Source organism: Harpegnathos saltator, unplaced genomic scaffold (assembly GCF_003227715.2).
Source record: "Harpegnathos saltator strain DR-91 unplaced genomic scaffold, Hsal_v8.6 scaffold139, whole genome shotgun sequence".
NCBI lineage: Eukaryota > Metazoa > Arthropoda > Insecta > Hymenoptera > Formicidae > Harpegnathos > Harpegnathos saltator.
The window spans coordinates 827,856-855,325 of record NW_020229916.1 but is presented as its reverse complement, the minus strand read 5'-3'; the positions used below and the strand labels follow the sequence as shown (position 1 = coordinate 855,325).

Genomic DNA, 27,470 nt, shown 5'->3' with positions numbered 1-27,470 from the left:
TTGACACGTGTCAGTCGCGCGTCCATTTCGAAGTTGATCGACGACGAGTACGTTTGAAACACAGATTTTTGACCAACCCGCTGGATGACGATTAGAAGCGACTCAGCGCGGCCGAGGCGAACCCGTCGCGAATTTCCGCCGTGAAACGCGCGAGAGCGAAGATCGCCATTCGAGCCGCCCGAAATGAGATCGACATATCACGGCAGCTGAGCGTGAAAGCTCCGGCAAAGATGCGGCATTTTTTTTTTTTCTTAAAACAACCAACGCAACGAGGATAACGAATTCGCACAGCGTCGCTGTTCGCAACAGCGGCATACTCCCCCCCCCCCCTTTCTGGCTGCACTCCAGGACGATGCGTAGGAAATTTGAGACGATACGTTTTTAATGGACTGCGAATTTTATATTTCACCGAAATATCGTGTAAAACGATACGGCGTGTTTTTCAACTTCCCCGGCTTTGCCGCGATCATCCGCCGCGTGTGGCAGATTTCTTGCGCGCGCGCGCGCGCGCGGAGAAGCGGACTCTCTAAAGACAACAATCAGTGTATTCTTCACCGAAACGCTGCGCTTACTGTAACCGATTGTAACTGACTTGCAAACGCGTTTGGTCGGAGGAAATCAAATGTCTGGCTCTTGCGAAACCAAATTCGACTCCGAGGAGCAGGCATTCCATTTCCCGCGATTGAAACGCGTCTGCTCCGTCCATTGTCGAGTTAATTCGGCCGATCTGTTCTCCGTGTGTCGATTCGAATCGTAAAAATAGCGAGAGCCTTTTGAAATATGTCTCGTTTCGGGAAGAATTTCAGATTCGGCGGGGGAAAAAGTGGTCTCATTATCTGAGACCAAAATCGCTCAGTCAGGAATATTTCTACGCTGAGCTAAAAAAGCGTCTAGTAATTTTGTAAGTGCAAATCGAAGTGCATAGCGAAAGGATCCCAACCAGGAGATCCATTTTAGCACTGTCGGCGATGAACCGTATATATATATGCATATTGCAACTGCTACTTAACTACTGTCAATTTCTTGTTAGAGCAACAAGAAGGTACAGCTGGCTTCGGACCTGATTAATTTTATTAATAACTATCTCTTTCTGTCAGAGCGCAAATTTACTTTAAAAGGGTACGACAGAGGTAAACTCAGCCTTTATCCGGCCGGCTCTCTTAAGAATCGTAGAATTCGCGTAAGATTTGCGACACACACACACACACACACACACACACACACGCACACATGAGCTCAATCGCGTTTGAAAACCCGAGATAAGATCTCGCCGTGAATCGCGCGCGCACGTGCGCGTATTCCGACGCCGCGCTCGCTCGCCTCGTTCATTTCCTCCGGAGACAATATTTATTCGCGCTAATTGAATGCGTCATCGGTGTTTACCCCGCGGCGCGTATCGCGTACACACATACACACACACACACACACACACAAATCGATCCCGCGCGCGAGCGCGATCGTGTATCCCTGGCCTTACGCTACGCGCGCCGAAAGTATATTAAACGGCTCGCCGACTCGCGCGCATCGATAATACGCCCGTCGCTTATAATTGCCGCGTTATTTAATGCTTTCGTTCGGCCGTTTAATGCAATTTCAGGAGCGTATGCGCAGTCACGATCGGCCCGCCCGTGTCTCTGTGTGTCCGATCGCTCCCGCGACGCGTGCACGTGCACGTGCACATGCAGCGGAGAGAGAGAGAGAGAGAGAGAGAGAGAGAGAGAAGGAGAGCGAGAGAGGGTGTAACGCAGCAGCGGCCAGGCTGCTGGACGCAGCGGCGAGCGCTGGCAGCGGCCTCCGGGTCGCGCATTGTTGATTTTCCCCGCCGGTGTTTGCACTGTTCCGTAGTATTGTAGCGCGACGCACACCCTCGTCGCGCCACCCCGGTCGGTCCCGTGGGAGCGACGCACAAGGCGAGGGCATCTCATATTAGCCGCTTAATTGTCTCTATTTGTCGAAGCTCACCGTCCGACGATTCATACCATCAGCGAGGGTCCGTGCCGCGATGCCGCTCGTCACCGGGAGATCAGCCGGTTACACGGACGCGCGAGGCGACGTCGGCGAGAAGAGGAGACGCGCGGTATACAGGGTGTCTTGGCGACGTAACGCGGAAAGCTCTCGCGTATGTAGATCAGGTCAAACTGAGAGAGAGAGAGAGAGAGAGAGAGAGAGAGTTGTCCGCGCCATTTTGCAGGAGACCACGTGAAATGCCGAGTTATTAATTGAAGGAGGTCGCTGCACACAATCGCGCGCCATCATCCGCAAATATTCTTTAATTAATGACTCCGAATTCTACGTGCTTCTCCGCGGAGTGGTATGGGGGAGGAGGTTTTTTTTGTCCACTTCGACTATGAGCGCGCGATGACAGCCGTCGCTTATCGCGGCTCATTTGACGGATCGCGCGAGTTCATTTCAACAGTCCTCTTGAATTAATAACTCCAAATTCTATGTGTGCTTGTTCGCAAAATGGCGGAGAAACTTTTTGCTCAGTTTCACCTCATCTGCACGTACACCGGCGCTTCACACGTCATCGTCGGTACCACCCTGTATACCTCGTCGCGGGAAAGCGCAAAGCGACCTCTTCTCACCGTGCGCGTTGCCGTATGAATTAACGTCTCTGGGGATGATTTCGAGCGCTTCTGCGACGCTGCGGAGCGCTCTTGAGAAACCCTTCCCGATTAACCCTTTCAATTACTTTTTCCGGAGACTTTCAAATATGTGCACATTGTTAGGCACATTGCGCGAGAGTAAGTCGGACAAACAATCGGTGAAGCGAGAGATTGCTTGAGATTGATATAACTCCTTGCTTAAGATCGATATTATACAAGAAAACGAGCAATGAGAGCCAAATCGCAGTTCTATTTTGCGCATACTGTGTACAATCAAAGGCTAACCATCGGTTTCCAATTTTTTCCAAACACAAATGCAAAGTAGACCTGCAATCTGACTCGCGCCGTCTCACTCCAACGTCGCTGATTAATACAGGGAAAATTGACCGCTCGATTCCACGAATGTCTCGTCTGGCGTCTCTAGATGGCGCACGCGGTGCGCGCCAACGCGCGCGCTCGCAGATGAAAAATCGCCGCCGCACGGCGGAGGTAATGGCCCTGCAAACGAGAATCTTCTCGGGGAGAGCTGTCGAGCGCAGAGAGCCGGGCGAGCTGTATCGCTCGGAGGCGAAGACACCGTTAATGAAATAATTGAGTGGAAAAGGATAGCCGCCCTGGGGCAGCTGTTCGATGCAACGAAATGCATAACGAATTCACCCCCGCACGCGGCCGCACGTGGACGCTCCGGGCGACGACGGCGCGCGATCTGCCGATGGGAGGACGCGTGTGTATTACCTGAAACAGATCGCTCGCGGCGGAATCGGCTCGCGGAAAGGAAGAGGACGGGAAAGAAGTCGGGACAAGGGTGGAATCGGTGCGCGCGCGCGAGAGAGAGAGAGAGAGGAGGAGGATAACAGACCGGCTAAATCAACAGCCCGCGGCGAACGCGGGGAAAACGTCTGCTCGCTCGCTTGCTCGCCCGTTCGATCACCAGCACCCTCTCTCTTCTCGCGCTGTCATTTGCGCCCGTTTTTGTCTCTATCCTCCTCTCCCCCGCGCTCTCTACATCCATCCCTTTTTTTACCACATGCCCGTATTGGCATAAAAGGTACGTAACGCGACGTCCCGCGGGTCCGATATTGACCGGCGCGATGACTACGTCGGGAAAGGGCGGGACGGGGCTCGCGTCTTCCGTGCGCTGCGAAGAACGTTATTTCGATAGCGGCTACAATTCGTGTATCCGTGCTCTTTACGCACGGTTAATTTATTCTCGCGCGCGAGCTGAATTTATTAAAATCACAAGGAAATTATTTAATTCTCTGGCGGGACACACAAGTATAACGCGTTCGTTAATCGCGCCGTGAGACACTTCTCTTTTTCGTGCGCTGAATCTTTATTCACGGTAATGTGCTCGTGAAATTCTTTTCTCTACAATGTCTAAATTCGGAAAGAAAAATTCAACGTGCACACATAAATGTCGCGCGTGCGCAAACGCGTGTCTGAAGATTTTTCTTCATCTCGTGGAATTTTTTCTCGGCGAATGTTTATTCATAAGAATGTTCGCATTCGAGGAGAAAGAGATTGAACGCGCATAAACATTCGCACGTTAGTGCGACTGAACACGAACAGACACGGGCAAAGTGTCAATGTTGAATGAAGCAATTTTTCTGATGAGAGACGAGCGACTTGAAAATCCCGATTGAAAGTACCAGGATTCTGTTTAATTAAAGACTAGAAAGTTTGACGAAAGTCAGACTTCTGACAACTCGAGCCGAAATTGCCGAGTCGTTCATGTTTCGCCGCGGAAATTTGGTCCGTTCAGTCAAACATCCCCTTCCGTGCGACTACACGTGTGCATCTGAAGATTCCCGCTGGCATGATTAATCGCGCATTGTCCGAGAGTGTATCACGGATACGCCGATTGACGCGTCGCGCCGATCGCGAGGACGTACGCGACGCAAGTGAATACACAGCGACGAGTGTATTCACTCGCAATTTGCTGGCTGGGACCGAATGGTCTTAGTTATTTTCGCGAGTCATTTTCGTCGGTAATATCGCACGGGGCAAAGCAAAATTGAGCGAGCAGGAGGGAAGAAAAGACCCTGGGGGGGGGAGCGCGCGCGGCTCGACTTCCCGACGCAAGTAAAAACCTAGGAGCTAATTTCGCAAAACGGACAACAATTTCGCCCCGCTTGCGCAGCTCTTACATCCGTTTCATGCCAGTTCGCTGGTAGAACTCTTCTTTTTCTTTTTCTTTACGACGAGTATACAACGCGACTAGCAGGATGGCACGACTGCTTTGGCGGTGCGGTGGGAGGGAGGGAGGGGGCTGCGGGGTGGCTTGTGCGCGGGACTCCCGATTTTCCATCTACGGCTTATCAGACGCTACAAGGTTTCCCTTTTCGTCTGCCGGCGGAATTCTTTAGTCGGGCGGAAACGTCAAGCGTAAATTCAAAAGCATCGAAATTAATTCCGAGCCGCGCGATTGTGCGGCATTCACGCGTCTTGAATATTTAGCGTCGAAAGGTATTCCGCCTTTTATCAAGGCTCTCGCATCCCTCAACGTCAATCCTGCGACGTCATGCTAGGCAAACGAGACAGGGAAGGGAATATCCAATTTTCTCGCGGGCCGGTTTATCGCGCGTTGCGAGCGTTTCCTCTCCCCTTTTCCTACTCTTCTTCTCTTTCTCTCTCTCTCCCTCCCTCCCTCTCTCTCTCTCTCTCTCTCTCTCTCTCTCTCTCGCCCGTTTTCTTTCACACACTCTTTGTCTCTGTTTAAATATCTTTAAATCGGATCTCCACGTGGCTTTTCGTCGCGTAAGGAACTTCGGAAACTTGAGATTCCTATCTTTTAATCAGCTTCTGCAGATGGCAGATGGCCTCTATTGTACATGTCGATGACTTATTCAATGTAACTGTTATTACTGTATGAAAACTGCAAGAAACGCGTATTTCCTTCCTTGTTTACAGCAAGTTGGCTTGCGCGAATACTTTCACGTTATTTATTTTAATTAGCGCTGGAGGCCTGGGATTACGTCCCAGCGCGCTCAATAAATAACTCGCGCGTCTATCTATCTCTATCTGCACAGAGAAAAATGTTATTCTACTGCTGAGAGCAAAGCGATTACTAAATTCGCTCTCCTTCTTTTGAGCAACGGCTGCCTCCGACAAAGGATATTTCCTTGATAATAGTCTCAAAATATCCCCACCATGAATTTCAGAAGAGCTCCAAGAAGAGTGCATTCCCTTTTCACACGAGTGTGTCATAAAATTTATATTCTACGTAGGTAAAAAAAGCACAGAGAATTTCTTCAAATTTAGCAGTCCTATTTAATATTCCTGATTCGAGCGCGACCTCACCGACGGTATTTATTATGTTTTATTTTATTTTTTTATGTGTGATAAATTTGCGGACATATGAACTGACGGAAGCTCGAGCCAAGTAATATTCACTTCAATGCAGCATGTATTTCTATCTATCTATCTATCTATCTATCTATCTACCTGCCTATCTATCCAACTATTTATATCTGTCTATCTCTTTCTGACGCTGAACTTTTCCTCGCGTAACACGGAACCTACCGCGATTATACGACCAAGAGACACTCCTCCCGTCGGATCCCAGCCTCGTCGCGCCGATTCCGCTCAGCCATGATCGATGAACGCGCGCGATCGACGGGCGATCCGCCGATCCAATCGCGTCTACCTCCCTCGCGATAATCACCCTCAGTGGAAGCGCTTGCGCGAAACACCTCGCCGCTGAAAGGTGTTTTCGTCCCTTTTGTAGACGCCGCCGCTCGTATCTCTCAGTGTCCATTTTGCCGAGTCCCTCTTTCTTCCTCTCTTTCGGCCGCGCAAGAAAAGACGGAAATGGCGAGAGGAGACGAGCGCGCGCGCGCCTCCTCTTCGGACATTTCAATGCAAAAGCGTCTCGCCGCGAGAGCATCGCCGCTTGCTTATTTTCCCGCTGCTTTCGAACCTTCTTCCATTAGTCTCGAACGTTTCCTCGTTCTTCGGCGCGCCGCCGCCTGCGCGCTTCCTTTTTACCGCGGCGAATAGCCGCTCACGAACGGCCCGCGGAGAACCTTACGTTTTCCGCGCCCCTCAATAGACCTCCTCCCCCCCCCCCCCGCAGTTCGCTACTTCCGGCTCGGCGTTCCCGTCCCCGCTTGTTGCGCCCGATAAACGAATTACCACGAGCGTGACGCAGCGAGCGTACGAACCCGACAATCGTGTCACCGCCACCGTCACCGCCGTGGTCTTCCATTATTCCGCCGACACGCTAATTGCACGCCTCGAAGCTAACGTCCCCGCGATTCCTATCGATATCCCGCCTGCCTGCCTGTCCTCCTCTCTCGTTCACACTCGTCTCGAATTGCGACTGTGGGGACGCGAACAATAGTCGAGAAACCGGCGAAGCTTGAGCAGTCGTAAAAGACTCGAGCTGCGACTGCTGGCAGGATTTATATCCAGCGACAATATTACTCCTTCTCGCTCGACGGTGGCGTCTCCATCGTTTTTATCACGATGTTTACATCGACGTCGATCCGACGACGACGACGACGACGACGACGAGGACAATCTCGGGCCAGCTAGCGACAAAGCTTCTTAGAGCAAACGCGAGAGACACCTTGTCGGAATTGCCGTCTCGTTCTCGCCGAGCACGTCCTGCCAGGACGCCCTCGTAGAGAGGATGTCTCACGAAGAAGAGGGACGGACGAGAGCAACGCGTACGCGCTCTTCGTTAGCAACGGGGATAATGAGAATCTAATGATTAGACTGGCGACCCGCTCGGACAGAGACTCGGGGTTTATATACATCGGCTCTCTTCCATCCCTCTTGTGAGGGAGAGAAGACGACGGTCTACATATCGGCTTCTCTCTCACGAGCGCGCACGCTCCGAGGAAATAAGTTACCCCGTAAGAAGATCCGCGCGACAGGCACTCCTCTCGCGCGGAGTATATCCCCCCGGCCTGCCTCCAAAGAGTCTTTTTGCCTGCCGCGATATTTTCTACGGAGGGGCTCGCGTTACAAGCCCTGTGATGATGATCTTGAGTTTCCGCTCGCATCTCCGCGCCGTCTCGCATCTGGAGACATCATCCCCGAGGAGGAGAAGCGCGGTATTCTATTCCCCTCATAGGCTAACCGTCTCTCACGACGTTTACACCGGCCTGGCTCATAGGACGGTGCACCGTGAATCTTGCGGCGGTACAGCGAGTAAAGCTCCTTAGGGATGTCTCTCAGGACACCGCGAGGCACTCGCGCTTCCCTCCTGCCGCCGCCGCCGCCACCGCCACCGTTGCTGCTTCTGCTGCACGCGCAGCCTCTCTCCGTTGGTCGAACTCGAGTAAATAATACATCAATGAACACGCGCGCTCGCGCTCACCGCAGCACGTAGCCGCCGCCCGTGCGCTTCACTGAGGCTTTTTTCGCCGCGCACGTCAATATCTCGCTTTGTCAGTTTGACACTTGTGCGATAACCACCCTGATTATATCGACGATCGCAGCGCGAGCATTGAAAGGTGTCTCCTCGCGAGAGCGAAACGAAGATGCGACGCGCTGAATAATTCTCACGAGGTCTCCTCCTCAGGAAACGTCGTCGAGGAGCGAGGTCGGTGCCAAATTGCAAATGCGCTCTCTCTCTCTCTCTCTCTCTCTCTCTCTCTCTCTCTCTCTCTCTCTCTCTCTCTCTCTCTCTCTCTCTCTCTCTCTCTCTCTCTCTCTCTCTCTCTCTTTGTCTCTCCTTTTTTGGAGTGCATCTGCCGTTCGTATTAAACACCGATGCCCGAGGTTCGATGGAGAATTTCAAATAACAGGATCGAAAGGTAGTCAAATATCTGGCGGAGAATGAAAAAACGAACCGACGACTGAATTGACGAATCGATTCTTCGAATGGAAAAGAACGAAATAGAAAAAACAACGGGAGAAAAAAGAATAGAGGAAGCGTTTCCATTCGCTAATGCCCGACATCGTTACTCCATCGCGCGCTTCTTCCAAGCGGAACTTTTCAGCAATTTGTGCGCGTGTAGGCATAAGATCCGTAATGAGTTGCCGAGCAGAGAGAGAGAGAGAGAGAGAGAGAGGGAGGCAAATGGCGATGGAAGGGTGAAGAGGGGGAGGAAAAGAGAGGATATAATAAAACTCGCGGCGAAATTAGTCCTCGAACGGGCGGCGGGTGGCGGAAGCTTTTTAATTATGATCCCATCGGGAGCGCGGCTCGACCTCGTTAATAGATTCTTTTTTCCCCCCGCCCGCCAACTTTATAACGCCCGCTAACAACTCGCACCGAAGGAGAATCCGCGTTTTCGGATTTGCATAGAGCACACCGCCGCGTAAACGTGACACCCGGAATTATACGCGTAATGTACGCGCCGCGAAACGCGGTTTCCCACTCTCTCCCTTGTTTCTCCTTCCGTCGCTCTCTCTCTCTCTCTCTCTCTCTCTCTCTCTCTTTCTCTCTCCCCCCTCTCCCTCTCTCTCTCTCTTCGCGGAAACGCGCTGCGCATTTAAGGCCAAAGTACCCACATCCCGACGCACGTACCTGACTCTAGACGTTATTATTGTGGGCTTTAAGTACAAACATCCAAACTCTCAACGTGAAATATGCGCATGTTATATACAGAGTGTCCGAAAATCTCAAACGCGCCTGTTGTGCACGAATAGATCGGACCAAGCTGAATCGAAAGTTCCTCTATCTCATCTTGCAAACAATCATATCAAATTTGCAGATATTAATGAGAGAAATTAATGAAAGAAGATAGACCGCTGCTCGTAAGCAACTTCTACAGGCAGGTTCTCATCGAAAATGGCTGCGGCTTGTTGATCGTCCTTTATATTGGATTCACTCATTAATAAGTTCCGCCGCAGATAATCACTGGACCGCCTCCTCTCCCGAGAAGCCACCATTATCCGCGCCGTATCTCATTTTTTTGCTCACTGCAAACAGTGAATTTTCAGACACTTGGTATATATCTATAAACGTCTAATGAACGCATATATTCGTTGTGTTGAGAGTTGAAATATTCGGACTCAAAGGCGGAAGCAATAAGAATGTTCCGAGAGTTGGCCGATACGTGCCCCGCCATATCGGTGCTTTCGCCTTACTCGTCGCGGACGCTTTTCTCGCTCTCTCATTAACGCTCTCATTATCGCCCTCATTATCGCTCCTCGCCGATCGCGCGCGTGCGCGTCGTCGTCGTCGTTGGTGCGACGGTCGAAAAAACGCGTCTTTCCGTGCAGTGCGCGCATTACGCGCTATTACGGAATCGTATCTGTTGTTTATCTGCGCGTCTCGTGTTTCGCAATCGGGCTCGTATTACCTCGGAAATTAACGGCCGCGCACTTTTGCCGCGCACAAAGCTTGTTGCTTCGGGTTAATAAATCTCGGCTCTCCCCCCGTTCCCGCGCCTGTGCCGCCGCCACCCCCTATCAACCCCGTCGTGCGTTTCGTCCGGTTCGTCTGTCTTTCTGTCTCTCTCTCTCTCTCTCTCTCTCTCTCTCTCTCTCTCTCTCTCTCTCCCTCCCTCCCTCCCGGCCGCGCTCGCGGAAACGGCTCGATTCGACCGTATTGCATATTTGCGCGCTCGCCACACAAAACTATGTGAATTATTTCGATTCCGCGTACGCCGTGCCTTTGTAACGCGATAGGTTTTCGACGTTACACCGATGCCTGCGGCCGTATCCTCGGATTTCCAGTCTCCCTCTTTCATTCTCGCCCACCCCCATCCAGCCCCGCCGTTCTCCGCGGCAAACCCCCGGCCAAATCCACCCTCCGGCGCGCATGCCGTGCGCTCGCTTTTGTTCCCGCACGGCAAAGTATTCCGAAGAAGTGCGCTCGCTCGCAAGCGTGAATCCTAAGTCGTCGTCGTCGTCGTCGTCGTCGCCGCCGCCGCCGCCACCACGGTGTATCTGTCGCGATGAAAAAATGTCGACGGCGATGGCGTGTCCGCGGCCGAAGCAACATAAATAAGAAGGATAACGAGAGAGGGAGAGAGAACGTTGCTCTCGCGGAGATTACGCGACACGCGCGCGCGCGCGAACCAGCGCGTGTCGGCTGGATTATTTTTTTACAGCTGGCTTCGCGTCGGACGACGAAGGGAGGATGGAAACTATCTCTCGTTAGAGAAACGAGCCGTGTTGTATCTGACGTTATACGTCATTCGTCTTTTGTGCCGCGAGTTTCAATGAATCATCCCTTAATTAACTCCCAAGCCCCCCGGGGCACGACGGTGTTCCGCGTTCCACCTTGGAGCGAAACAGCGGTGAGATTGAGTACTTTGACGTTCGGCCGGATATTTCTTCGCCGTCTCGTCCGGATTGTTATACCAAGTATGAATAGCGGCGTTTCTTTTCGCGTGTGCGCCAACGACATTCCCCCTCTTTCTCTCTTTCTCCCTTTTCCTTTCTCTCTCGCCCTGTTTGCCGAAACATCGAGGTCTGAAAAACGAATAAAAGTCGCTGCCGCGTAAGGGGAGAAATGACAATCGACAACTGCGCGGACACAGCGTACTATTTATCCACCCCGCTGACCGCCATTCTTCGTAATCAATTGACGATCCGGCGACGTTTATGTGTTAATGTTCGCACCGTGCGACGCGGATAGAGATAGAGATAGAGAGAAAGGGAGGGGGAAGGGAGAGAGAGAGAGAGAACAACCGTTTCCGCGATTTTAATAAATCTAAAATAACGTGACGCCAACCGCCGCGGGGATTTGGAATCACGGCCAATGCACCGCGGTAACCGAGTGCCTCGCGAGAGAGAATAGCCAAATGTAACTGCCGCAACTTTCAGCGAACGCACACTCGTTTGCGAAATGGTTTGAACACATGTTTTTTTTTTTTATTCCGATGAAGTTAGCGGCGCATTCAGCGGCGAAAATTGCGAGCTCCTGCTTTTGCGGGCTTGCGTATTGGTTCGTCGTGACAGAGCAGAGCGACCTTTTGTCGCGATAATTTTTTGAGGTTGAGGTTGAGGTGTACAAGAATAAGAATCGCGAATAAGAAATTACTCAATTTCCTGCCGCTTCCCTATTCCGTCGAATAATTTTTATTCGAACTTTTGGATATTCAGTCACGTCCGAGTATTGAAAAATTCGGGGTTATTCGGAGATTCAGGTATAATTTAGAGCCCTATATGTGACTCCACTCTTATTTGATAAGATAATCACTTGAGAATGTTACAGAAAATATTTTTATCCGATAGGTAAGAATATAAAAGCGGTATTTGACTTTTACCCATTCTTTATTTTAATTCTTTCTTTGCGTTCGTAGCTTCGGACTCGAATATCGTCACTCGGGTTCGCTCGCAGTCGCAACGAATTACCGCGCAGGCTAGGCGCGAGCAGTGGGCCGTATCGCGCGACCATTTGATGGAACGCTCCCAAGTTCGGCGAAAAAATCTGCCGAAATCGTTCCGCAAACGAGTGTATACTTACGCGCCTATCTGCCGACGCGGCGCGGCGCGGCGCGGCGCGGCGAAAGGAATTTCACCGATTGATCGATGGCACTCGAAATCGCGCAGGCTACGCAGGGTGCGCGAGCCACGCACCAAAGTACAACACTCGTGTGCGCACGCATTCGGGTTGCACATTCGACGAGTAGCGTCGAGTCGCGCGTGAATTATTTCGGTTTCGCGCACGACGCGGCTTTGTAACGTAATAGGTTTTCGACGTTACAACCGCGCGTCCGCGGCTGAGATATCGGGTTTCCAAATTGCGCCCACACGGCTACCGTGATACTCTCCTGCCTCTCTCCCTCTCGTTCTCGCGTTCCCTCGTCTCTCTCCCTCTCCCTCTCTCTCTCTCCCCGGCCTTTGTCTCTCTCCCTCTTCCTCTCCGTTATCCCTATCTCTGTTCCCCTGTGCTTTTTCTGGCCGTTCTATTTTATCCGGAGCGTAGTCGCCGCATACACAACACACACGTACACGCACACGCGGAGTGCAAGCCGGAAACGCGAGCGCGCGTAGCTCGCTCGACATTCGATTCGTGCCTGACACTCATGATTTAGTGAGATCTTGCGAACGGGGTCGCGAGCGGCGTTTGGTCAACGCCGGACCAGACTACGTGTCGCCGGTATTTTCGTATGCACCGAATGTCACGAGTGTCCGGTCGTGTAGTCGTGTTTACCTTGTCGTTGATCTCGTCGCTTTGCCGAGGAGAGAGCGAGAGAGAGAGAGAGAGAGAGAGAGAGAAATTAGAACTGTCGGTGCGATTAGAACGGCTTTTTAATCTCGGCGGCTTTGGCTTGCGCGCGCTCGGCCATTTAGGGCTGAATCTACCGGCGCGGTACTCGCCGATAATCGCAGCCAATAAATTGTTTGCCGACGCGTATGTTATAACCGGTACTGTAACTCGGGAAGGGAGGAACACGGGGAATCGGTTAAACCGGCACCGCAGGAATTAATCGACGCTGATTGTATCGGCGGTTAACGCTCGCGTGTTAAGCCCACTTTAGACGAGCTATATAATTCGCGACAGCGCGCGAGGCGGTTTGATTTGCGATGAAACGCTCGAAGAATCGGAATTATAAACGCCCCTGCTGTGTGTTCTCTCTCTCTCTCTCTCTCTCTCTCTCATGGAATGTAGTTGTTGACTTTTGCATCGTAATGCCAACAATCCCAAAAATATGCCGAGTCCCCTTAACGGACATATCTCGTGGCTTTTATAAAGTAACACGTCGCGAATCGCGTCGCGTGGAGATTTTTTGTTGCCGCCGGATCTGCAGGAGTTTTCTTTATTTGTGAAAATCGCGATAAATTTACATCGACGTCTGGCATGCGCGTGAATGGGGCCCGTTAACATTCTCGTTGACTCTTCGAAAAATATTCCTACCTAAATTACATTACAAGCGGATGAGGACGTCGGCTAATGGAACCGGCCGACCGATTGTTCTTTATGTTCGGCGGCTTTTATTCGCGCGGCAAGAGCCGCGGCCTACGCGCAAAATTTATATTTCGACGAGCTGACCGAAGAAAAAGTGAGAGAGAGAGAGAGAGAGAGACAGAGAGAGAGAGAGAGAGAGAGAGAGAGAGAGAGAGAGAGAGAGAGAGAGAGAGAGAGAGAAAGAGAAAGAGAAAGGAAAGCACACGCGCGGAAGCATTATACGAGCGGCGCAAGAGAGTTCGTCCAGCCACGTTTAATAAATGGCGCTCGTGCTCACGCAGAAATGTATTGCTCGCGTAATCGTTTCTACCTGTTTTAAAAAGTTATAGTTCCTTCCTACGTCAAAAAATTGTGACTCGCGGACTCGGCGGAAACGCCCGCGGTGCACAATTGCATAATTTACGGCGGAAACAAGAAAGCGGGAAACTCGTTTTTTAATCTCGTCTCCGGACAGGGATGAATTTAGCAAACACGTGGAATAATAATACACAAGACTGGAAAAAGAGAGCGAGAGAGAATCCGCGTTTTCTCACTTGGCCGTCTAAACGTTTTTCTTTTTCGCACGGAGAATTCGGACGCATTGACACGCGAACCGCATACTCTCTCTCTCTCTCTCTCTCTCTCTCTCTCTCTCTCTCTCTCTCTCTCTCTCTATTTTTTTCCTCGCTCTTTCGTCTCCCAACCAAATTCCCACGTCGTCGTGATTAAAACGTTGCCGGATCGGCCGACTCCCCCCGTTTCTTTCGTTGGTGTGTTTCAGCTTATTACTGTTATCATCACGATAACACGATTCGCGGAGCGTTGTCGAGAACGCGCCACGCAGCTCCGCAGTGTGAGACAACGCGGTGACTTGCATTTTTTATCGCTCTCGCGGCGCGCCCAATTTTAACCGAGTTTGCGGTATGCATATTTAAATATTTTCGCAACACCGCCGGGCATAAACTAATGTTTTATCAGCCGGCTTATCGCGTTGAATCAGCGCAACTATTCTGAAATTTTACCAGCCGCGTTACCACGCTCCGGCCACGCCGAAATCTCGCGATTCACGCCCGCACGCTCTCGCGCGTGCCGATTTACGCGCGCGTCGCACGCGCAACCTCGAGCGAGTGGAGCTCTCGCAGATGCTGCGCTCTCGTAGAACGCTTTCAGAAATTGACGCGCTTCTCCGTGGAAACGAGAATTCATTCGGGCATTATTGTGAGATGCCCGAATGAATTCTCGTTTCCACGGGGAAGCGCGTCAATTTCCGAAAGCGTTCTACGAGAGCGTCCCTCCATCTCTCTCTCTCTCTCTCTCTCTCTCTCTCTCTCTCTCTCTCTCTCTCTCTCTCTCTCTCTCTCTCTCTCTCTCTTGCCATCACATGGCGACGTCGAGGACGCCGTCCTCAGCGTGCGCTCCTTTGATCGACGTGATCCACATTCCATCTCGGGGCTGCTTCTCCTCGAGGATGCCGTTGAACTTTCCGTCGTAACGTCGTAAGTCGTCGCGAGAAAAACTTGCCATGGTGCGAGAAACAGAGAGAAAGAGAGAGAGAGAGAGAGAGAAAGAGAGAGAAAGAGAGAGAGAGAGAGAGAGAGAGAAAAAGAGAAGGAGAGAAAAGTGAGAGTTTGTCAGCCGAGTCGTGGATTCGCCATTTCGTTAGTGGATTATTTCCTCGCGCACTCCTTCGCGCTCCGACGCGAAAGAATAACGAGAAGGTTGAGCCGCGGGATTACTCACGCGTTTCCCCGTGTTTCGCAAGAATGTCCTCCTTATCAGCCAACGGCTGATTTACGCGAGTTACGGTATGATCCTAACGAAAAGTATGCCTCATTCTCGGGAATTCTCCCCACGGCTAGGCACTTCTTCCAGAGCGTTTATATTCCAGCGGCCTCGTGTTTATCAGCGCGGATAGCCCGCCACGCTCCGCCCGCTCGATGCGTGACGCTGCGGGCTATGTTCTCGCTTAAAATTTAATTCGAGCTCAAAGCCTTGGCTTTATGTCAGTTCGGCGGCCGTGATTGGTTGGCACCTAAGTTTAAGCTCACAGGCTTTAGTCTCAGCCCGGAACAACGAGTGTGTAAGCGCGCGTGCGCGTGTCCTTTCTCTCTCTCTCTCTCTCTCTCTCTCTCTCTCTCTCCCCCTCTCGCGTGTAGATAGGTGTTTAAACGGTGCATGGCGCCGTGTCTAGCGAACCGGGTCATCCCGTCGATGTTCGTAATCCGCCTTCCACAATAAATTTGCGCGCACCCACGCGATTGTTCAAAACAATGTTGTTTTCGAGCACGTTGTGAATGTGCTCGTTGGAGCTGACAGAAATACGAGCGCATTTGCGAAAGATTTGTTGAAAGCGCGGCGTCGCGCGTTGCGTTTAGCGCACACTAACGTTTATTAATGTTAAATCGCCAGCGTCGCTTTACACTTTGTATTTACGCACCGGAGGAGGGGGAGTGGGAAGGGGGATGAGAGGGAGAGAGAGATACAGAGAGAGAGAGAGAGAGAGAGAGAGAGAGAGAGAGAGAGAGAGAGAGAGAGAGAGAGAGAGAGAGAGAGAGAGAGAGAGAGCGGGTGATCCAGCGACGGCGGGGGCGGGGGAGGGTGTAGTAAAGGGTAGAATATCAAATCGGACAAACATTTTACGCGCGGAGCCATTAGAATGAATAACAAAATATCGGACTTGATATTATTCGGAAGGGGGCAGAGGGGCGGGGGATGGGCGAGCGTAAATTAATGAATTATCTTCCGGCGATTGAATCTACGCATGGGGACGGGATATGAAGTTTAATTATAACGCGAGTAAATACAATCAAATTATGCTCACGGTAACCAGCTTTAATGATGTTCATCGGACCATAGTCATCGCGGAGGCGTATCGCCGGCTGCGACGATGGAAACCAGCGGCACAAGGACGAGAGATAATATAACAGGCGGATAATGTAGTGCGTGAAAATTACATGCTGGCCGGTTATAACGCAGCCGCGGTGTAACCCGTTTAAAAGATCTCATTGCAGATACCGCGAGGCGATAATGTATGAACAGATTGCTTTTGTTTCGCACGCAGTTCATTCTCGCCGCACTCTCTCGCTCTCTTTCTCTCTCCTCTCTCTCTCTCTCTCTCTCTCTCTCTCTCTCTCTCTCTCTCTCCATCTCCCCCCAGTCTTCGCCGTAAAGGATCTTTTCAGTTTACGCACTGCAGCGTCGACCGTCTCTAAATTCGCTTCCGAAAATTCTCGCATTGTCCTTCCGTGTTCTACACAAATCTCACCTCGCTTCGCTTCGAAAGCCGCGATGTGTATCGGGCATGTTCGGCAACAGAAAATTACGCAATGAGAACCAATCCATCCACGTAGGATTTTACGATCGATCGTGTGTCAGCCCATTAATAGATGCCGGATTTTCGATATCGTTCCCGCGCGTTGGCAGCCGTTAACTCTATGTTGGATTACAGTCGGCCGATAATTCGGACGTAACACCGGCCAAGAGTGAATTTCCCGCTCGTGGTGCTCGACGTATAATATTGGTCCAGATTTCGAAATCACACACGCATTATTGGGAAAAAGTTGTGTGGATTACGTGGAAATCCGCGCGCGGAATTTTTCCAACAAAATATGCGAATCTTCGTGTCCTCGCTCTCTTTAAATCACGCGATAATTCTCGCGATTATTTCGAAATATTAAAAATACTCGTAAGTAATCAAGTTATTTATGACACTCTTGTTCCTGTCAATTTTCACTCGAGCTGTGCAATACATAAAAAATATTTTTCTATCACTTGACAGAGGTGTATCCAGCTTGTTACATTGTTCATTAAAAAACAGAAGCTTTATCTACAGAGACTTTTTAAACATGTTACCTATAGACTCTCTCGCAAATGTGTCTCTTAAATATGACTGACTTTGAACAAGATGGCTTTCTCTAATACATTCTAACTTTCTAACTTTAATTTATCCTTGTATAACGATATAATTGTTTATACCACATGCTGTAATCCTACATGTGAACATGTGTCATGATGAGAGCATACGTGGGGCAAGCATGAGCGCGCAGTGCGCGACGCGCCGAGAACAACAGCGTTTGTTTGATATTCGTACGTCAATTTTTCATCGAGATACAAGCGTTCGAAGGGTTCGGAGTTTCGAGGCAGCGGACGGTCCTTTGATGGCGGCACACGTGCGATACATTGTATTATGTCTGTGCCGCGGACTTTACACCTTTCCCCACTCCGGCCGGCGGCGCGCAACATTGTTGCGGGCCACGGTCCCCATCAGACGGATTCGCCGCTCGTCGATAACTTTTTGCAGGAAAGTCGCAGCGATATGGGAGAAAATGCATTTTAAGACTTGAAGTCCCGCGTTTCTGATGCTGATGTTACTGTTTTTCTGTACTATCGACAAATTTAAAAATATCGGAACACCGCACGCGAGTATTTTTAACTTTAGTCTGTAGATTTAAACCTATATAAGCTATATAAGCGTCTATTTCTATAGATTGAGATTTTTCTAAATGCAAAAGCTTTCGGAATTGATCTGCCAATAAAAATCGACCGACTTCCGGACGAGAAATAAATTGATGATTAAAAGCGCGATATCGATTCTGATTCGAGAGAATTGAAAACATATGAAACGAAATATAATGTAGAGAGAAAAATATAGGATATATGTAGATTGTAGAGAATATAATATTTTATTTTGTTATTATGGTGATGGTTATGAGGGTGAATTATAATTCTATTTTTGTCAACTGTTTCAATTTGCCTTCTCCCTGCATGTTTCGACCGAATGATTATAAAAGACTTATTACGCTCCAACCTATTGCACCGGGACAAAAAAGTTATCGGCCATGATGACATTTACTTTATCCAGATAAATCGCGTTGTTAATTGAAAAAAAAAAGCTCTATTAAATATTGCGAGCTGCACTGCGTGAACGGGCGCGAATGTCCAATAATATACGGAATAATTTATATCTCAAATAATTAATTTATACTTCCACACACACACGCACGCACAACTTAGAAATAAAAAAAGTATCTGCTCCCCGAGAGAAAAGAACGGACGACAAAGGATGATCGTGAATTTAATGGTAGTTCTCGGCAACGTTAAACGCTCAATCTCGTGGACCAACGATTAGTTGTAAATGGTGCACGAACGGGATGCCTCCTGTTACAGGGTCCGCTACCGGTTCGGTTTTCCACCTCTCGCGGACAAACTGCGGATAATGATCGTAACGGCGCGGTCAAAAAGTTCACCGCACTCGACGGGGACGCTCGGCCGAGCGGTAATTTATGAAAACGTCACTTTCGGCCTCCGGTCCATTCGCGCACACGTCCGTCTATATGTACATATATCTCTTCCTCTCATTCTCTCTCTCTCTCTCTCTCTCTCTCTCTCTCTCTCTCATTCTCTCTCTCTCTCTCTCTCTCTCTTTCGCTATTTGTCCCTCTCCCTCATCCCTTCTCGTGGGCGTCGTTAGAGCGGGCCGCGGACTACCGTACACGTATTTACGCACTAGAGAAATCAATAAACCATGTCCCGGGAAACGTGGCTTTAGGCGAGCGAGACGGTGTCAGACGCCACCGGCGAGAGGACGCGGAAAGGGTACAACGGGGGAGAAATAGCGCGCCCTTCGCACGCTATCTAGCTATTAGACAATGCAAACAGTATCGTTGCCCTGCGATCGGCAATTTGAATCTCGATATCGTGCCTTCGACGAAGCGCCGTCGCCGTTATTTTTATCCACTCGTCTCGTATCTCGTCGCCGACGGTGCCAGCACCGACTAGAATATCATTGCATTTCATATTTCGCGAGGATAAAATATTTAATTGTCTCTCGTCAGCTGCCAAAATCGCCCGTACGTTTCCGCTTTCGAATCTCTCCCGTAAGTTTATGTATTCTATTATATTATTATTATTATTACATTTTGCTGAACATATAAATGTTCAGATCTCATTTTCCGATAAAAGCCGGCTGACTTTCTTTCTGGAGAAAGAATATTATTATTACCGTATATATATATATATATATATTTTTTAAGTAAATTTTTATTATGTAAATCTTATTAAGTAAATTTTTATTATGTATTTCTCTTAGCGAAAACCACTCACACCGTGTTGCCATAAATTGTAATGGAAATATTTCAGATGATCTAATTAATGCTTTTTAATGAATCTTTACCGACAAAGAAGCTTAACGCTAAAAGAGTTTAAATAATGTCATATATAATACTAACAGTGGTACATAACGTTATTTCGATACTTCTGACATTAAAATTACAGCAATTAGGCGTGACGGATGAGTCGGAAGTTTATTTTCCTATCTTTCTCCCGATCTTACTTCAAGTTTTCGCGCGGGAAGAAACAGCGTTCCGAACAGCGCGGGAGCGTTTGCTCGGAACTTCGCTTCGCATCTTTGCCCGTCCGAGAGGTGAAGCGGGTCGCACCGCCGCGACGTAATCACCCACATCAATGTGGTAACATCAGTCTCAATAATCCATCACGGACAAGAGCGAATCGCGTGCGCGCGCGGATTCCACCGTACGCAGCGCTGCGGAACGCGTTCGCGAGGCGATACAAGATTACGAATTTGTATCGCGATGCAGCCGTCATCGCGGAAGCGCAAGGCAGCGATCGGATTAAGACGCGACCAGGCAGAAACGCGATCCGACCAGCGGATTATTGCGCGTCGCGCGGGCGCTTATGCAAAAAACGAAAACCGTGAGGAGAATAAGGGGGAAAGGAGGGCAAGGGAGGTCGGTCGACGCTGTGAATTAATATATCGAAATGCTCGGCGCGCGCGCGCGCGACGCGAGCTAACGCGGCACAATCGAGCGGATTATCGAGTCTCGAGCGAAACTCTCTTACCCGCGGGTCACGTAACGCATGCACGCGTGCGCAGTTACGCAACGCGCGCGGGGATCGATGCCGCGTTTTAAAATCGCCCCCCGTCGTGGCCGTTTGTTCGCCAGGAAATTTTTCGTGCACGCGCACCCGCGCAAAATACTCGCTCGTTCCCGCTCGTGCTCGTTATTAATAACTCGCGCGTAATGAAGAGACCATGATAGCTTGATATACAGACATATCCGGCGAGGGACGGCGCAGGAATGACGGGAAGAACGAGAAACGACCTCGTTCTGCTCTGGTCTGGCCTAGCCTGGCCTGGCCTGATCTCGTCTCGTCTCGCGTTATTAGTGCGAGCTTCATCGAGCGATGAAGCATCAGAATTGTCGAGGGTCGACGTAGGGTGACTTTAACGGCAGCCCTCTCTCGTTAAAATGCGAATACTCGACTTAACGTAAACCAGTCGGCTTAACGGTTAAGTAAATACTTCCGGCGGAGGAGCGCCGTGTCGTGGCCGAGTGAGCGAAGGGCTTCGAGACGATTCGCGGCGAATGTGTCGTTAATACACATCTGACGTTTAGGTTTATATGCAATTATACGTATTCGAGGGGGTTCATCAGTCGCCGTAATCTTTCGGCATTTGACGGCAAATGGCTCGGTGATCGCGTTGTTCGATGCAATTAGCCGCTCATGTTGAGCGAATAATTCTAATTGGGTCATTTAATAAGATATAAATAAAAGTGAAACGTAATATGTATTAAATAATACGCAATATATATATAGAAAGATAAAATATAACATATTAAATATAGCAAGACTCTGTTGATCTTCACAATGACGATTGAGCCATTGTTGTTAAAACAAGTAAAGGTATAAGATATATTCATACCGAGAAAAATATCCGAAATATCCGATTGTTGATTTCGCTATTCCATAAATATCCGATATTTATTCAATCGGATATTTGATCGGATAACGAAATTAACAATCGGATATCTCGGATATGTTTCTCAGTGCGATAAGATGCTGTTTACGTTCGTGAGAGTGCAGCAAATTATAAAAATGTTCAAAGCAGCAAAACATGATAATATCCAGACATCTCGGTGTAATTTCAGATTATTTTTAATAACGAAGGAAAAGACCTAAATGATGAAAAGATACAAAATGGAAAACCGACATTAATTTAAATCGCATTGCTTCTCGTGTGCAAGCTCTTATTTAGTAAAGATTATTTAATAAAGATAAAGATTTAATGAAGATATAGATATCGAGCGGAAGATATTCTCGAGACACTTGAGATATCTACTGGGAGACACAGGCGGTGGGGAAGAAAGCGATTCCTTAATTGTCACGACCAGTGTAAATACCGGATTAAAAATACTCGCCGAGACAGATTTGAATTATTATGATTTCAAAATGCGAGCAAATGTACCTAGAATGGCAACGGCCAGCCGCTAGGCGGCTCATCAAAGTAAGAGAAAGTGGAGCGCGCAGGTGGAGGCGCGCAGTTTTAACAGGTTCGAGTATTTGGAAAGAAAGCAGCGAGGGCGCGCTTATTGTGTCTGTCGCGCGCTCGCGCGCTAGACGGAAGCGAAATTCATAATTACGGGAAGCGGCTGGTCGATCGCCCGGTGTCGCCCGGGCACAAGAGGAGTCCGCGAAAGTCGTTAAAAGGGAGGAAACTGCCGCGAGCGCGAGAGCGTGGCAACTTAAAGCGAAACGATTCCGGGCGGGACGATTTCTATCGACGAGAGCGCGTTCCCCGCTTCTCGAACAAAGCCTGTCCGCGTTTAACTGCGAGTCGGGCCGCGTTTTCGGGTTGCCGTGCAATCCGACATTCCTCTCTCTCTCTCTCTTTCTCTTTCTCTCTCTCTCTCTCTCTCTCTCTCTCTCTCTCTCTCGTATTCTCGAATGCGATCGCCGGGCCAACGTCCGGTCGAAAGCGTTTACGGGGCCGCGGAGTTCCGAACGCGGCGGCCGCGTTTCGTCGCCGGCGCGCAAACAAACTTGACAACTTTCGCAGATTGCAACTTTCGCAGATCACGCGAAAGGTCGCGTTTACGCGTCTCCGCGATCACGGAGATTGGATCGACGCGCGACTTAACGCGTCCGTGTACAGCTTCGGCCGAGGGGGACCGACTTTTTCCCCGTCGCGTTACCAAAAGTCCACTCGGTCTCGTCGGTCAACAATTCCTACCGCTGTACACACCGAGAACCGCGCGACCGACAAATGAGACACGCGCGCGCGCGGGCGAGTCTGCGAATGCGTCGGTGCGTGATGACACGCTCGCTAGGAGCATTTGTTCACGAGCGAAAAGACAAACGCGAGGTGCAATAATGACGTCGATAGGATACGAGCGACTGGAGAGACGGAGACAGCGCGAGAGATGGTGATGGAGAGACTGCAATGGAAGAAGCGAGCAAGAGAGAGCGAGAGAGAGAGAGAGAGAGAGAGAGAGAGAGGGAGGGAGGGAAGAAGGGAGGGAAGGGTCCGACGAGTAGTATCGCGTAGCTACTTAGAACTTTCGGAGCTTGTCTTGTGTCCCTACTAGTTGGCACCTTGCTTACTTAGCTCAGGTCTGCGCAACTTGCCTTCCTTCTCTCGCAGCTCCTCCTCTGTGTCCCCCTGCGCCTTCCACACCTCCCGGACCCACCCTTTTCCGTCCCTCGTCTCCTCCCGCCTTCTCCCTGCCGCCTCTTCACTTCTCTGGCTCGCTCCCCTCCGCCCCCTCCCTTCGGTGGCTTAAGTCGAAGTTTACCTTTGTTCCCGACTGTCAGTCCGATATAGTTTCCGGCTACTATCGCCGCTTCGACGTCGACGCATCCGCTGCTGTGCGCACGGAAAGCTCTCGGTTGTAACGATATTAATCCGCTTTAAACGGTGCATTTTGAAAAGGACGATAATCGGCGAAATCGCTACGTTCGGCGGCACGGTGCCGGCTACGGCAGGCGGCGGCGGCGGCAGCGCGATGGCGAAATTTGCGAACACCGCGGCCGCCGCCGCCGCTGCCGTGCGACAGAAATTACTTCGATATTTGGTTTGTAAATTTACGCCGCTATTCAAATAGGCGGCCCGCGATGGTTTATACCTTTTTCCACAGTGCAAATCAACGTAAATACAGTCCACGTGCACGAGGAAGAACAGCGGGGCGTAAGCACCGCCTCGCGATCCGCGTCGTTTCAAACCCGCCCATTCGTACCTATTACAACGAGAAAAATGTATATCGCTCTTTTTCTTCCCTCCTCTTTCTCTATCTCCTCCCTCGCTATATCGCTATTTTACGGAATGGACTCTTTCGATGTGAAACCGAACGATTCCATAGCATGAGTTTCACTATGGTGCACGCTCGCGACAATTTTTCATAATGATAATTTTCCCCTGGTCAAGAACAATATTTAATTGGCGCACGGTTTAATATAAATTGTTCATACGCTCGTGTAACGCGCACGGGGGGAAAAAACAGGGAGAAAAAGAGTTTTTCAAAAAAATTTTTCATATTTTTCGAATGCTGTCATCTGACAAAAAGCGAAGCTTTTTTGCGCGCGACTCTAGAGAACATATTGGTTTAATAAATAGCGGATTGCGGGTTTGATAATACAGCAATATGTGTATATATATATATATATATATGTATATATATATATATATTTATATGTGTGTATATATATTATATAAATATATATATATATATATCGCACAGATTTCATTTCTGCTGATTTCAATTTGTAAGTGGTGTGAATAGGTGAAGTTTACGAGGCACCGGGAATAAAATATTTCCGGGTGGACGTTTCCCCGCGCAAAAATATAAAATCGAAAAATTGTACACGCGCATAACGTAAATCTGCAATTCTTTAAACACGAAACCCCCAGGCACGTGAAAATATTTAAAACTGTTTCCCTCGTTTATGTTTCAGGAAGGACAAATGCTACCGATGCATCGTGATGCACGCGCAACACACGAACGTGCTGCAATACAAAGAAAGTAAGCGGTGTGAAATTAATAATCAGCCGGATCTTTCGAAGTCAGGCATGCGTTTGTGTCTTGAACAGAAAAAGAAACGTATACATACAAACAGGAAAGCAAACGTTCCTAAAAAAAAAAAAAAAAAAAAAAACATATTCACAGTCATGTAGCTTTCGAATTCAGAGCTCTATAGGGACCGGAATTTTTTTTCTTTCGTACGCGCTGCGTATGCATTATTGCCGCGAAACGCGCGTTCCATTATTGCATTATTGTTTCAACGTTATTTTATCACATGCTGCGTGTGTTCTGTCACTGCACGCCGTGCCGCTTAATTGCGTCACGTTGTAACATTTCTGAAAACACGCCGCCGACAGAAGCGCCAACGTCACACACCGTGTTCCGCGATTGTTATTAGCTTATTGCACGAACGAGTCGCCGGAGCCGAGTCTGCTGTCCAAGTGCAGCCTGTTGACCAGCGACGCCACTCTGGTCTCCCTGTTTCGCACCGGTGCGGCACCGCTGCCTTGTCCCATTAAGGGCCCCTTGGAGTTCACCTACAGCCAGGGCGAGGGCGAGTGCAATTCGCCGCGGTCACGGGCGGAAGCGTGCACGCAGGAGTCGCGGCTGCTCCTGCGCTATCAAGCGTGCGCCAACGTTCATTCGTCTGAAAGCGTCGGTCAGTATTCCTCCCTCGCGACATTCCCCATTTCACCAAGCGCGTGTCGTTCAACACGATACTTCCTCTCTCTCTTTCCCCCTACATCCCCTTCTCTCCTTATCTTGCTCTCTCTCTCTCACACTCTCCCATTTATACACGCGAGACGCAACGCGACACACGGAAAAATCATCACGCGCGGCCTCTCCTTGCATTTTCATGGTTTTCTCGGGCGTCATTCTCGACACAATAGACATAGACATACACACACACACACACACACACACACACACACACATATACGCGCGCACGTACGCACATGGGCAGCATAAAACGATATCGCCGCGCCCCAGCGAGCGGCGCCATTGCATTGTGCGTTGCTCATTCACACGGTGATTGCGTTACACCTGTTTACATACGCTCACAATTTGCCGAATGAATACCGAAACAATTATGAATTATGCAACGCGCGTAGTTCAATCACCGCCTACTAGTGACGTTTCGCCATTGGCCCAAGATAATTAATTCGTATCGCTGCAATCTACAATTATAAAGCGTCCGCCTTAGTGTCCCGATATATTGACGCGAATTTCGGGGTAGATCGCCGATTTCGCGCTTTGATTCGCGATCTCATCGTCATCAAATTGCTTTCTCCTCTCCCTCTCTCTTTCCCACCCTCCCTTTCTCTCTCTCTCTCTCTCTCTCTCTCTCTCTCTCTCTCTCTCTCTCTCTGTCTGTCGTGTTTGTTCTCAAAGTCGCGAAATTGTTTACAATTTCCGGCTTTTAATCATTTGAATATTCGAAAAGTATTAAAGGACAGTCACGATAGTCGCGCGCGGAGACCGAAGATTGATTATCGCGACAAATCAGCAGCGCACGATCGAGTTGCCGAGTTGTTCGAACCAAGCGAACAATAAGATTGCCTCGCGTTGTTGTTATCATCATGATCATCATCATCGTCGTCGTCGTCGTCATCGCCGTCATCGCCGTCGTCGTCGTCGTCGTCGTCGTCGTCGTCGTCGTCGTCGTCGTCGTCGTCGGCGGATATTTCGGCGGGCAACGCAAAAAGGAACTATACGACGTCACGACCGCGTGCCGGCGCGGTGACATTAACATCCGGTTTGACATTAATTAACACGACGCGCAAGGCTTGTAACGGTCAATAAAGCTCGCGGCTTCGGAATGAATGATTAATGGCCTTGTCAATTACCATTTGTTGCTGGGCTTGTCCAAACGATTTTGCGCAATTATCATCGGCCTGTGCCCGATCGTCTATCCCGATCGCGCGGATAAATGAATACACCGCGCTGCACGTCCCGTGTTCTCGCTCTCTCTCTCTCTCTCTCTCTCTCTCTCTCTCTCTCTCTCTCTCTCTTTCTTTCTCTCTATATATCATCTTTCTATCTATCTATCTATCTATACATCTATCCGTCTATCACCGTCCCCCCCCTCTCTTTCTGTCGTACGCGCGCGGTATAATGCGTTTTCATGAACATTCATATTTCGTTTACCCCCGTTTGTAACTTCTGCGGATGGCTTTATCCGCGGGGACAATGGCAATAAACTTCTATTTACGACTCCGTTACTGATAGGCTCGTAGACAGAATCACGACCGAATTTTCGTTCGTTCATCCCGATAACGCATAACCTCATCGCTCGCGCGCACCCGGCCGTCAGCTGCTGCCTCAACGAATTACACTTTATGCTTCCCTCCCGCCCCTTTCGCCGCCTCCCCCTTGTCCCTCTCCCGCCTGTATCCTAAATAAACATATGCCATACGCGCGCACGCGTGCACCTCAACAAAATAGCAACAAAAGTGCAATAGTTGTTATTGGATACATGGCAATTTGCAGTGTGACGTTTGTTTTTCTAGACGTAGAATTGGAGTGTCTGGCTCATTGGAGGGAGGGCAGCACAAATTACATGGTCGCGCGTTTGCACAGCGATCGTAAAACAAACGACGAGGAGAGCTACAGATGCTTTATTTACACAAATCCATCGAACAACACGTGGTACCTGGCCCAGAGCTCGGACGCCGCCTGCAACGGATTGATCAGCGTCCACGAGGCCGCCAGGACGTTCAAGATGACGCAAAGTGAGTCTCCTCTCAAAATGTTTCTCTTCCCTTCCCGCACCCTTCCCGCCCGGCTCGCGACGCGACCGCGAAGGGTCGCAAAATCGCGACGTGAAGATTGTTCTCCGTCGAGACGAAGGATTCCCATTCATCGAGGGCGGGGTTACTTTTGCGTTAATTTATGTGTAGCTTTTCATACGCTACAGCGTTTTCGAAGATGCGCAAATGCATGTCGTAAGTGCAACTCATTCGGTAAATAACAATAATGCAACTCTCGGTAAATAACGATGCGCAAAGCGGAATATTTTTGCAAACGCCAGTTACTCGCTCGCGGAAAGTCACAAAGTTGCTCTCGCACTCGAAGAAAACGCGTCACGAGTCGGACTCATTGCGCGCCCTCGAGAGGTTAAGTCTCGACAATCGACAAACCGGTGAAAACACTCTGTCAGATATTGTTCGGCGAATGTCTCGAGTAACTTCCCCTCAGTATCCGCCCAGCGAATCTTTCTAGCGAAAATCTAGCGAAAATATATCTACA

At 49.7% G+C, this 27,470-nt stretch overlaps 1 protein-coding gene across 2 annotated transcripts in view; it reads left to right on the top strand.

The window, feature by feature from the left end:
* Window positions 1-27,470, top strand: part of LOC105185292 (uncharacterized) — a 352,769-nt gene that overhangs the window by 265,923 nt on the left and 59,376 nt on the right. For both annotated transcript variants that reach the window (XM_019842371.2, XM_025308096.1), the window contains 3 exons: window positions 24,154-24,221; window positions 24,619-24,879; window positions 26,732-26,953. In XM_019842371.2, the coding sequence (XP_019697930.2) occupies window positions 24,154-24,221; window positions 24,619-24,879; window positions 26,732-26,953 (551 nt within the window). The remainder of the gene's footprint in view (window positions 1-24,153; window positions 24,222-24,618; window positions 24,880-26,731; window positions 26,954-27,470) is intronic.